General features: G+C 42.2%; 1 protein-coding gene and 1 long non-coding RNA gene across 8 annotated transcripts in view; one reads left to right on the forward strand and one right to left on the reverse strand.

Annotated features, from left to right (window-relative positions):
- CAST (calpastatin) overlaps nt 1-12,624 on the forward strand; it is a 128,494-nt gene that overhangs the window by 99,331 nt on the left and 16,539 nt on the right. For 5 of the 7 annotated variants that reach the window (XM_029217991.1, XM_029217994.1, XM_029217993.1 and 2 more), the window contains 8 exons: nt 649-744; nt 2,418-2,513; nt 6,067-6,168; nt 6,643-6,726; nt 8,993-9,043; nt 9,213-9,284; nt 10,401-10,499; nt 12,382-12,489. In XM_029217991.1, coding sequence (XP_029073824.1) covers nt 649-744; nt 2,418-2,513; nt 6,067-6,168; nt 6,643-6,726; nt 8,993-9,043; nt 9,213-9,284; nt 10,401-10,499; nt 12,382-12,489 — 708 coding nt within the window. The remainder of the gene's footprint in view (nt 1-648; nt 745-2,417; nt 2,514-6,066; nt 6,169-6,642; nt 6,727-8,992; nt 9,044-9,212; nt 9,285-10,400; nt 10,500-12,381; nt 12,490-12,624) is intronic. The other 2 variants (XM_029217992.1, XM_029217997.1) reach the window with 2 other exon arrangements.
- The window catches only part of LOC114892743, a 2,360-nt gene continuing 1,297 nt past the window's right edge, over nt 11,562-12,624 (reverse strand). Inside the window, exon 2 of the long non-coding RNA XR_003792771.1 lies at nt 11,562-12,471. This is a non-coding gene — a long non-coding RNA (uncharacterized LOC114892743). The remainder of the gene's footprint in view (nt 12,472-12,624) is intronic.

Consider the following 12,624-nt stretch of genomic DNA (forward strand, 5'->3'; position numbering starts at 1 on the left):
CATTTTACAGGTGAGGAAGTTGAGACACAGAAGGATTCTGTAAATAGCCCAAAGTCAAACAGCTAGGGAATAGCGAGGCTAGGACTCGAAACTGTCTATCCAACCCTGGGGCCCATGCCATTCTGTCATAGATTAGAGCATGTGGAGATTTTGACTAATGACAGGAAACGAATAATACCACTTCACCTGAAGGAACTAGGGATAGCAGAACTTTCCTGCCAAAACCGCATGTAGTCATAGGGAAGGAGTATATGATCTATGTTTCCTCTGACTTTCATAAGGAAAGTCGCTGGAAGTAGAAAAAACCATCACATAAGGAAAAATGATAAAGATCTTCATTGGAACAAACAGGCAATCTTATTTGAGCAAAATTACTCTGAAATTGAAGTATCAGGAAAACTTTTAACTAAATAAACCATTAACATGTTTGTGGTACTGAGGTGTTTAGTATTCCTTATTCGTTGCATGACACTTACCTTATATTGATAAATGAAACATATACCCTGTATAAATTAACTTTTGGTTTTAGATCCTAAAATATGACATAATATGTGTTTACCAGAAAACCTTTTTCTCTATGAAAGCTTTTTTCTTTTATCAAAGTAAAAATAATTTTCTTCATATTATATAATATTTCTTATGTTACAGCCCCTGAGTGAATCAGAACTCATTGATGAACTTTCAGAAGATCTTGACCAATCTAAGTGTAAAGAAAAACAATCTAAGCCAACTGAAAAAACAGAAGTACGTTTCTAAAAATAAAAATCGCCAGTTTTTGTTGTTTTTTAATGTTTGTCTATAATCTTAAAAATGTGAGACCAAAACTTTTAACAGGAAGTGGCTGATAAAAAGGCCCATTTTGCCATCTTTTTTCACATGCAGTTTTCATCTTGCCTGTTTCTGGATGTGCTTTATTTTCCCAGGCTGACCCTCATATTCTTGCGGTTTAAGTCCTTTAGTTAATTATTCCTTCAGGAAGATATTCACACCCATGCTTTTCTTTCCATTCCTGCTTCTGTAACTGACCTAGTTAAAGTTGTCATCACTCGTCACCTCAAGATGGCAATGGCCTGTGTCTTTGGTCTCCCTCCAGCCCATCCCATATGTCCACCGGCATTATTCTTTCTCAAGCATGTTTGTAGCCACAACATTCCCCTGCTCCAACCCTCAGGAGTTCCCATTCCCTACAAAAAAGTTCCTGCTCATGTATTTGGGCCCCAGCTTCCTTTCATGCCAAGATGTGTCCCCCTATCACTAAACTCAGATTGTAAGTACTTGTGTGTTTTCCAAGGCTTTTCTCATATGGTTCCTTCTGCATAGAATAACCTCTCCAAATTCTAGATCAACTAAAATCGTAGTCATCCCTTTAAGGCTCAGCTAAAATATGGCTTTTGTCTCCTGCATTTCCGTCCCCAAACCTTACCACCCTTCCAACTCTTGTTAAGCAGAACACAACTCACCAGGGAGGTCTGTCATGCTTTCTTTATATATCCCTGTTGAGGCATGTTGCAAACAAGATTTTAGCCGCACTGGTCTTTACTTCTAACATTTATACATGTTTTTAAATAGTACATTCCTTGACAGAAGAGCTCGTGCCCTGTTAGTGATCATCTGCTGAGCGCCTTGCATCCAGGACGGGCTTCCACAAATGTCTGGGTTAAAAGCAGTCTGTTCGAAATGCTACTCTTGTAACAAAATAGCACAGTGATTCTCAAACTTCAGTACACGTCAGGATGACGTGGAGTGTTTGTTAAGGCACACATTACTGGGTCCCAACCCCAGAGTTCCCGATTTAGTATGTTGAGGTGGGGACCAAGAATTTGGATTTCTAACAAGTTCCCCAGTGGTGCTGAGGCTGCTGATCCAGGGACCTCACTTTTAGAACCCCTGGGATAGTCTTACTACCTTGCATTTATACGTAGCTATTTACAATTTACAGGGTGCTCTTAGATATGTAAAAATGAGGTATTTAAATGAAATATTGTATTGCATTTATCATTGGTATTATTGTTACGTATTATATGATGGCAAATAATATAAATAATAATAGTTGATAAAATTCACTGAGCTTACTGTGTTCCCAGGTACTATGCAAAGCACTTAGCCTGTTTTATCTCATTCAAGGCCCCTATCAACCCTTGAGATGTAGGTACTATAATTGCCCTCATTTTGCAGATGTGGAAACTGTATATCAGAGAGGTTTAGTAACCTACCTAAGGGAAGAGGTGAAACCAAGGTGAAGTAATGGTAGCTGAAGAGTTTCAACATGCCTTGACTTATTTACTGCTCAAAATCCTTGGGCATTCAAGAAAGTCATGCTCACAGCATATGGTGTAGCAGACTGTATTGTTGGTCTATCATTGTTCAGTCTTAATAAATTTCTAAAAATTCGTCATTGTACCTGCTTCTTTCTGCGGGAGTCTCAGACTGCTGCCCCTACTCCTGTGGAAGCGGCCGTGCCTCGGACCTCCTTGTGTTGTGTGCAGTCGGCCCCGCCCCCGTCAGCCTCGGAGGTGAGTGGTCCTCTGGGCACTGAGAAATGTCTTGAGAAAGTAATGTTCTTCCTCCCCTGCCCTTTCTGCTGTGTATTACCGTCATATTACTTTATTCTAACAAAATAAAAATAAAATCTTAGATAGCTTTATCCTCTGTTTAGGCTTCTGGGAGGAGCTAGAAACTCAGGCTAGATTTAAATTTTTAATTCAACTGCTGCAAACTGTTTTGTTTTGTTTTGACCTTCTGAAATTGTTTCTAGCTCCTCGGCTACTGTGGTTAATCATGCTTCTTCACATTCCTGTGTCTTTCAAGCTGATTTGATGTCCCACAAATAGCCCGATATTACTTTTTATTGACTCTCCCGGTGGAATCATCTGTACCTTTGTCATCATGACTCCTCTCGCAACTGAAGGGAGACAGGTGGACTCACTTCCTTTCCCCTTCCTTCTTTTCTTGCCTCTCTCTCACTTTCTAATTTTTCTATAAAGTATGATATTTAACTAGTTGAATCTGTTTTCTTTGGAATTCAGTGAGTTTTGTTTCCATTAGCAGGTAGAATCTGACTCAGAGAATGACAGCTGATGGAACTATGTTTCTCGTTCGTACAGACTTAGTGAATCTACACTCTGAGTAACTAAACTTGTTCTAGATGCTTTGCAATATCTTCTCATTAAATTTTCACAAGGACACTGTGAAGGCTGTTCTGATCACGTCTCTGTTATAAACGAGGGAAATGAACTTCGAGTTGACCTTGAGCAATTCACTTAACCTTTCAGAACCTCAGCTGAGATGTAAGATATGGCCCCTGCTCTCAGCCCGCTTCAGGTCTAGTTTGGATATGGGCCAGGTTCAGGCTTACAGTTTAGTTTGATCATTCTCATATGGGAAAAGGGCAGCAGGAACATGGGTGAAGGAGCTGCTTTCTAGGAGGAACTCGAAAAGGTTTGCAGGTGGAGGACAGGATCCTGCTGAGAAGTGGGAACAGCACTGTTTTCCTGGGGAGACCAGCAAACCCAGGACAGCCCAGCACAGAGGTGTGGAGCCCTTCAGGTATTGGGGTATGTGCATTTAGTTGTTTGAGAGAAGAGGGCCTTGAAGAAGATGTAGGACAAGAGTCCTGGGTACCCTGAGTGGCTGCTTCCTGCCAGGGAAATCCTGGGTGCCAGCTGCAAGTCCCCTCACAGTCCAGGGTCTCCCTCCTGCCTTAGGACGTGACCTCCTTTTTATTTGGTGGGAGAGTCTCAGGGTACCCTCCAAAAACTTTTACATTGTGGTATTCAGGCACAGGCCACAGTGGTAAAGAACAGGAGAGGAAGAGAGAATCTGGGAAGAGACTGGTGGAGGAAGTAGGCACAGAGGCAGTGATTGGAATCAAAAAGACAGTAGCCAATATTCCAGGGCAGAACTCTTGTGACCTAAACATGTGTCATCTACCTGTTGTGTCAACTGTGACTGCCAGGGCCTTAGAGCCGAGTTAGTTCCTTTCCAGCTTTATCCTGACTGTAGAGAGTTGAGCATTGGATTTTTAATGGAGAGAAAAATAAAAGAGCTCTTGTTTTTCTATTCTCTGACTGCCTTTCCTGGGCCTCTGCTCCACCAACTCTGGTTACCACAGTTGCCGAGTTTATCATCACTGAGGTCAGTTGGCATTTCTGGGACTGTGACACCCATGGGAGCCAGAAAGAATAGCCGCAGAGTGTGATAAAGGTCAGAGAACTCAAGAGAGGCTGGAGGATCAGTGAGCAAAAGGAAACAGAAAGCCCAGGGGAAGGAGATGAATGTCTGCCCTCTGCAGTTCTTGTTGTAGAAAAAGAAAGTTTATTGAGCAAATCCAAAGACTTGAGTTCTAGTTCTGAACCTGACAACAAAAATAGAAGCTTTGGGGCTTCCCTGGTGGCGCAGTGGTTGAGAGTCCGCCTGCCGATGCAGGGGACACGGGTTCGTGCCCCGGTCCGGGAAGATCCCACATGCCGCGGAGCGGCTGGGCCCGTGAGCCATGGCCGCTGAGCCTGCGCGTCCGGAGCCTGTGCTCCGCAACGGGAGAGGCCACAACAGTGAGAGGCCCACGTACCGCAAAAAAAAAAAAGAAGCTTTTGTCATTGGTCCTGTTTCCAAATTCTTTAGCTCTTAAGACTGCTGCTTCTCCTAGCTTTTCTAACTCGGTTTCACTTATTTCTTGAGCCAAAGGGCACAGGCTTGGGAAGCGGTAGTTTCCAAAGATTCTGCAGCAGAGAGTAGAAAACAGAAGTGTGAGCAGGTGACTTGGATCAGGTAGCAATCAGATTGCTTGGCTAAGACTTGGGGACCGCTGCAGCTCTTAGTTACAATCCCAAGCAGGTTGGAAACATCAGGGATGTTTGTTGCCCCCCCAGAATAAAATCTATTCAGTGTCCAACCACTAGATGGTGATAAATCACTTTCCACCCAACGGCCCTTTTTTCACTGGTGATCTTTACTTTTGAGGTGCAGCTTAGCAACACTTTTCTTAGGACGATGGCTAATCTGTATAAAACAGAAAGACGCTTTTACTCTAAAATTCCAATATGTACTCCATGTGAAGTCATATTCTTTTACAATAAGAATAATCTTTGAGACTGTTTAATTCAGGAGCTTTCACACTTTTGACCAAGACCAGAGTTGGAAATTCATGGATTCTGCAACCCAGGACCCACACAGTAGAACAATAGTTTAGTAAATGATACTTATCCTTGGTATGCATGATGCATTCTATTTTATATTCTTCATTTAAAAAGAGTCCTGACCATGAACTACTAAATTGATTTTAAGAGCTCATCATGTATGGATCATGACCTGTGGTTTGGAAAAAGCTGGATCTAGTCCTCTCTTTAGCCCAAACATAACTTATCCTTTATTTTCTCTTTATGCCATTAATGTTCTGTGTTCATCCAGTTTCATTTTAAATACCACTGTGGTCAGAGCTCACTATATCACAGGGAGCACATTTCGTTTTCAACAACTGGACCCCAGGTAGACTGTTCTCATTGGGCCACTCGGGTTAATAAGTCACAGGCTGTCACCTGAACTGGCGTGAATCCACTCTGACCAGTAGAAGCCACATAGAGAACACAAGCTTCTGTGCCTCAGTAGAGGCTCAGCTGAAGCCACTGCCTCCGGGGCCCAGCTGTTTCACTGGGAAGAGTGTCCTCTCAAGGGCTTTTCTGAAAGCTTTCCTGTGCCATCTCTAAAACAGTCACATAAAGATCACTTCTTTCTTCTTTCCTGGCTTTCAGCTTCTGTGTGGTGTTACCCATTCTCTTAACTTCCTAATTTCTGAACCAAAACGTGGGTTAGATCTTAAAAGTTTCTCAGTGTCAGTACATAAGTTGCACACACTTAATGTTTAACATAAGAAACTTGCTCTAACTTTTAACACTTCAGGATTTTTAAACATAGATTCTAATTCAGTTGATTTTTTAGATTATTAAAAGATGACATGTGCTTCTTATCTAGGCCTGAAATAAGGCTATGCCCATCTGAATTGTTTGTTGTAGTCTCTTTTAAAAGGAATGCTTAACCACCTACTTAGTATACCCCGTGATGTGCTTTTAGGAGGGCATGGGGCCACGTGATGCTGTAGAAGCCTTGGCTGGAAGCCTGGGGATAAAGGAAGCTGGTCCAGAAGTTGGAAAGCCTGTGGAGGATAAAGTCAAGGTAATGGCAGCTCGGATACTTCTAGAAAAGAATTATCGCTGATCGCCCTGACTCCCCAGATAACTCAGTCATTTTTTAAAATTTCCTACAACACATGACCAGCTGTCTTTCTCTGTTATTGTGCATGTCCTGTTTATTAAGCAAACCCTGAGTGAGCATCAGTGTTTAGGTGCAGCAGTGGATGGCTGGCGTGCACGTATCAGAGTTCTGAGTCTCACCTTGTCCACCTGCAATTCCATTGCTGAGGAGTCAGGAGAGAAGTGGCACCGCCTCTACCGCTCCTCACGACTGCCCCTTAGCCCAGCAGGCTAAAAGTGGTGCTGTCTGAGCCTGCTAAACCAGGATACAGTGTCAAAGATGGAGTTGCTGTAGGAACCTAACAATGGATTTGTTGACCTCAAATTTAGTCACTCAGGCATCCACTTTATGAGAAAAAGATGTATTAACAATGAAGATGGTTTCATTTTTATTCAGGAGAAAGCCAAAGAAGAAGATCGTGAAAAACTTGGTGAAAAAGAAGAAACAATTCCTCCTGATTATAGATTAGAAGAGGTCAAGGTAAACAGGCTGGGATCTTTTTCTAATTTATTTTAATTTATATTGAATTTCATATACATGAAAAAGGGACATGCGAACAGACCTGGGATATAAAGATCACGTTTCTTAGTATTTCTACACCAAATAGTATCAGTTCACTAATATCCTGTTTGCACACCAGCTATGAAACTAAAATATTCCTAAGTGGCCTTTTACTCCTCCCTTAGGTGAAAGAAATATAATGTCTTAACTACCTACTTTTTGCCTGTCTAATAGGTGGCTTGTTAGAATACCAGAAGCAGAGAAAACTTAGGAAACCTTCATACAGATAGGAAAACCAAAATGAGCAACAATCACTTCCTGAGGAAAGATTTACAAACCTTAAATATAAGTTGACAAATAAGAGAGCCTACTTGACACTGAATATAGTGAGTGATAAATTGACCCATTTCTTTTATTTTGAACGTAGCTTGTACAGACCAAGTGACAAGGGGGAGGCCGCTACTTAAGAGATATGCCACTTCATGGATAATGCAGGAAAATCGGATTGATGCTCCTCGTATGCAGCAGGTGTACTAGTCCATTTATTTGGCAAAGGCAGGAACTATACTGAGCTTTCCCTGATTGAAAGTTTATTATTCTGGATACCTTTAGTCTGCTTCCTTTCTGCATTTCACAATTCAGTTGAAACCATGGACGTCCTATTCATTTCGGCTTGTTCGTTTGCAAGGTTCTTAGACTATGTGGCCCTTAAGCAGCTGTCACATTTGAAAAAAGGCGGGTCAGGTGCCCGTAACTCTCTTCAGAGTAGGAGGTTGGCCACTTTCTCTCTCCTTTTGCTGCAGTTTTTAAGAATGCAGCTCATGAGCTTTCCCGACCGCTCTGTTCCGCGGTAGTTTCATCCTTCTCTGAACTTGTTGATCCCACCCACTGCTACTTACCTGTAGCTTTATAGCATTTCCAGGTGCTGGCTTGATCTCTTGTTTAAATCCTATGTTGTTCTTCTTCAGCTCTGCTCCCATCAGGCCTCTTCAATAGATTCAGCTCCCTGAGGGTAGACCACAGGTTCCCCCTTCCAGACACGGGATGATCTCAGTTTGAGCGTGGAGCAGACGTGCCCTCGCCCCTGCTCCTGTGCGTCACTTGGGAAATGTGCTGCCTTTGCAGCTAAAGGATGGTGGAGAGCAAGCCTCAGGCTGTTTCCCTCCTCACTGAACAGTGGTCAGAAGGTATATGTGAACGTGCAGAGGAGGTGGAAATGGGGGTAAAGGAGTTTGTCAAAAGGGAAGCTGGTGATACTCTCAACCATTGCATCTCCTTGAATTTTAACAAAACAAAAAACACCTTGACCAGTTTATCAGGAGAAGTACACGGTTGACCCTGGAGCAACACAGGTTTGAATTGTGTGGGTCCACTTATATTCGGATTTTTTTCAGTAGTAACACTACAGCACTATACCTTCTGCAGTTGGTTGAATTCATGGATGCAGAACCACAGATACAGACGGCCGAGTATAAATTATACACAGATTTTTGACTGCTTGGGAGGTCCGTGCCCCTAACCCCTGTGTCTTCCAAGGGGTTAACTGTGTGTTTAAAGAGAGAATCTTGCACTTCTTTTTGCGTGTGTAGATACATGGGATTTACCATTTATTTATAAATCTTCTTTTACTAAAGAGCCCCAAATGCTTTAGCGATTTTGTCCTGTTACTCAGAAGTGGCACTCAGAGTCATTTGAAGGTTGGCATCATCTGAGCCTCAGGGTGAGCTCCCTGAGGGCAGGGATTTGTCTGTCCTACTTTCTGTGGTATTCCCGGTGCTTAGTAGAGGGCTTGGCGCAGAGGTAATTCAGGATGTGCTGCCTCTACAGTTAACCAGCTTTTTCAAGGCAACTTGTGCAAAGCCCACTCCCCAGGCAGGTGAGGGTCTCATCCCCGTGCTCCCTCAGTGTCCTGTGCACACTGTCACAGCCCCACGTGCCACGCACTACATTAACTGTTCACGTGCTCCCCCTACAGTAGTGTGGGCTTCTGAGGTTGGCAAGCCACGCTCTATCCGTTTGCAGCCCCCGTGCCTAGGGAATGCCCGATGTGTGCCAGCTGTTTGTTGACATGAGCTAATCAGAGGATATTTCCTGGTGAGAGAATCTATTTCCTGAAATGATGAATCAAATTTGTAATGTACAATATCATCAGGTATAACCTGTCGACCTCTTATAATGTTTACAAGGTGCATACGTAGGATACACGTGAAATGACTCAGTGCCATGTTTCTGTCCCCCTGCATAGGATAAAGATGGAAAACCACTACTGCCAAAGGAGCCCAAGGAACCACTCCCAGTAAGCAAGCCAGTTTTCTCTGAGTGTATCTCTCTCCTTTGGCCCTGATGGTTAATGCGGGGAGGGCATAGCTTTCTGTGGAATGAGTTGATCAGCATATAAACAGTGACAGCATTTTGAAGAGACTGATGAGGTGGTGTTTGTTGATACATTTCCTGGTTCTTTGCAGCCCTTGAGTGAAGACTTCCTCCTTGATGCTTTGTCCAAGGACTTCGCCGTTCCCCCAAGCACTTCATCTCTTGTAAGTCTTCTGAGATTCCTGGTTTTATTTCCGTACTTTTAGGGTAGCAGAAATAAATGGAAACTTGTGACTTAGAACCTGATGTGGGAGCTGAGGAAACAATCACAAAATTAATGGCCCTCAACCCACTGTAGCCGTAAAAAATGTGTTCCATTTGAAATATTGGTCCAGCACAGTGGATGTTTTCGACCGTGTAACTAATTGAACCAATGAGCATGCACTCTATCACGTATACCTATGAAAAGAGAATTTAAAATTGAGTTGTCCAATACATTTGAAAAATAAATGCATAAAAATATGAAAAAATACTGAAAAGCATTTTTCAGTATTTTTAGGGAAGATTAACCCAACTAAACACCGGGATTTATTAACAGTAATGACAAAAAATACAGTTCTGATTCAGAAAGCGAAGCCACAGGCCAATGGGAAAGAAATCCAGAAATGAACATAAATGACAGATTCAGTGTTTCTTTAAAATGAGAAAAGAAATCATTATTTCAGAAAGATTCTAGAATAATATACCATTTAACATTAAGAAAAAAATGATACAACTGAAGCTTCTTCATCCCATATACCAAGTATTAAAGCAATAGTAGCACATAATTTTATACCTAATACATGATCAGAATTAAAATGTGATAAATCTCTAATTTAGGCAAGCAAGGCCATGGGAAACAGGCATGGCCATTCGTTGCTTGTGGCACTGTGAATTTCTAGCAACTTTGAGAGGGCACTTGGCAGAATATAGCTAGCACCATAAAAAGAGCCACTTCTAGAACTTATTCAGAGCAATTAATTACAGAGAAGAAAGCTGAAAACTCCAAACAACCTAAACGTGCAACAAGAAATGTATAAACTACAGTACTCTAAATCAGTGGCTTGTTGAACGTTTAGGATAATAAATGGGAATAGGAAATTGTATAAAATCATGTGTGGAATAGGACGTAGAATAAAAATGGCTCTTAAGATGCTGTGTTGCTGTGCTTCCATTTGGATCAAGAGAAAAACAATCAAAAAGCTATACTGAGAGTTGTATTTAAGAGATGGTATGTGGGCATAATTTGCATACACCATATTACCGGTCAAAATCTTTTTTTGTTTGTTTTCTTACAAAAGCAATTGGAAGATGCTAAACTTTCAGCTGTCATCTCTGAAGTGGTTTCCCAAACCCCAGCTCCAACCACCCACTCTGCAGGTCCACCCCCAGACACTCCGGTAAGCAACAGAGTTTATGAGTACTTTTTTCAGCAGCAACAACAAGGAGAAAGAAAATAGGACTCCTCCTCAGAGTAAATGAAAATCAACAAAATTGTTAGGAAGAACAGGCACCTTCCGTTTCAGAAGAGGTAAGACTGGTGAGACAGGGAGATGACAGAGAATATCTAAAATGATTAAGTATATAAAACAATGTATGTGAAAGTATTTTACACACAGTGAAGGAGCTTAATATTATTGTTGCTTTATTAGAATTGAAGTACAATAATGTGCATTGTGTATATGTTCAGATTATTAGATTTTTAAAAATTATTTAGCTTTCCTGATAATTGATGTTCTCCTCCTTTATATTTTTCCTGATCCATGCTATAATACTACTCATTATTTAACCTCAAGCTTACTTTAAGGAATTGCTCAGTGTTTGAGCTTCTCTCTGCCCCCAAAATTCACAAACTCCTCATGGAATAGCATTGTCTTCCTCCCATTCACACCAGTAAAAACTTGTCATTTTCATGCTAGTAATAGAAGAACCTTAGTGTCAATATTGTTTTAATTATTTACATGTAAGACTGTGGGACCAAAGCTTTTCCAGACTTCCTTGATTGATTTTCTTTGCAGTACCAAATTATACATTATCCAGGAGACCATGGCACATCAAAAGATAAAGAGATTGCCCTAAACCAGATCCCCATCTCCTTGGTTGAGAAGAAGTGCCCCGTTTGCTAGTTGGAGATGAAGTAGCTTTAGTGAAGTCAGCTATGCTTCCTTTCCTTTTGATGAAGCATCAAAGCTTACTTAGTGCTGTACTCTGAGATTCTGAGTGAATTTTCATCCTGTTGGGTTAATGTGGGATCATCTGAGAATATCAATGACAAAGCCCAGACCCAGCTGTGGGTAGCACCATTATTAGCTGCTATAATCCTGGGCTCTAATGAAGCACTTAAAACCAGTAAAATGCCCTCTCTCCATGCGTCTGTGTGTGTGTCTGTGTATGTACACACAGCCACAATGACAGAAGTCCCTGTGCAACAGAAAGGAAGGCTGCCATTTACACTTCAATTCTTTTTTTTTTTTTTTTTTAATGCGGTACGCGGGCCTCTCACTGTTGTGGCCTCTCCCGTTGCGGAGCACAGGCTCCGGACGCGCAGGCTCAGCGGCCATGGCTCACGGGCCCAGCCGCTCCGCGGCATGTGGGATCTTCCCGGACCGGGGCACGAACCCGTGTCCCCTGCATCGGCAGGCGGACTCTCAACCACTGCGCCACCAGGGAAGCCCTACACTTCAATTCTTAATACTCAGATTCTAGGGGCCCCTGTGATTGAGGCTATTAATAAACGTCCACAATCAAAAGCCTTTTTGCCTTTCACAGGTATGTTTTAGAATGACACCTTTACCATCACTTTTCCCATCAGAGTTTCTAGTGTTAGTTAATATTTTGTTTGAAGATATCATTAAAACTAGGTATAAATCTTTGTTTACAGGAATACACTTGGGAATCAAAGAGTAAACTAAGCTATCATAATTCATGTGACTTTTCTTTGCTGGGAACATACTGTTACATATATTGAAAGCATCATAAGACATATTTTCTAGAAAAATCAGGCCAGGAACCCCATCTTTTTAGGGAGGGACCTATTTTCTCAGAAGAGAAGGACATCCAGGGGTGGGGCAGGGTAGACAGGTGCAGACAAGTGCTGGGAGTGAAAGATGAGGGAGAAGAAAAACGAAGCAAGGATTGCCGATCCAGCGCCTCTGCCCACCTGCCCATCTCCCTGGTGACAACCCCATAAGCTTACAGAAGTCTTAGTGGCAGTGTCAGGGCTGCACTCCAACAGGTGACCTCATTTGGCTAACCAGTGACTGATTCAGATTTACTTTTTAGCAGAGTGACGACAAAGAACTTGACGATGCCCTGGATCAACTTTCTGACAGTCTCGGGCAAAGACAGCCTGATGCAGATGAGGACAAACCCCTAGAGGATAAAGTCAAGGTAAAAGGAAAACAAATCATTAATAAGTGAAAATTGAAAGTTATTATAGCACAGAATACCCTACCCTCCACACAAAGGGGAAAACCCGCTCTGACTTTGCCTGGAGTCAGTGAACGGTTGGATAACTTCAGCCTC

This window comes from Monodon monoceros, unplaced genomic scaffold (genome assembly GCF_005190385.1).
Source record: "Monodon monoceros isolate NGI ecotype Baffin Bay Population unplaced genomic scaffold, NGI_Narwhal_1 Super_Scaffold_12, whole genome shotgun sequence".
Taxonomy (NCBI): domain Eukaryota; kingdom Metazoa; phylum Chordata; class Mammalia; order Artiodactyla; family Monodontidae; genus Monodon; species Monodon monoceros.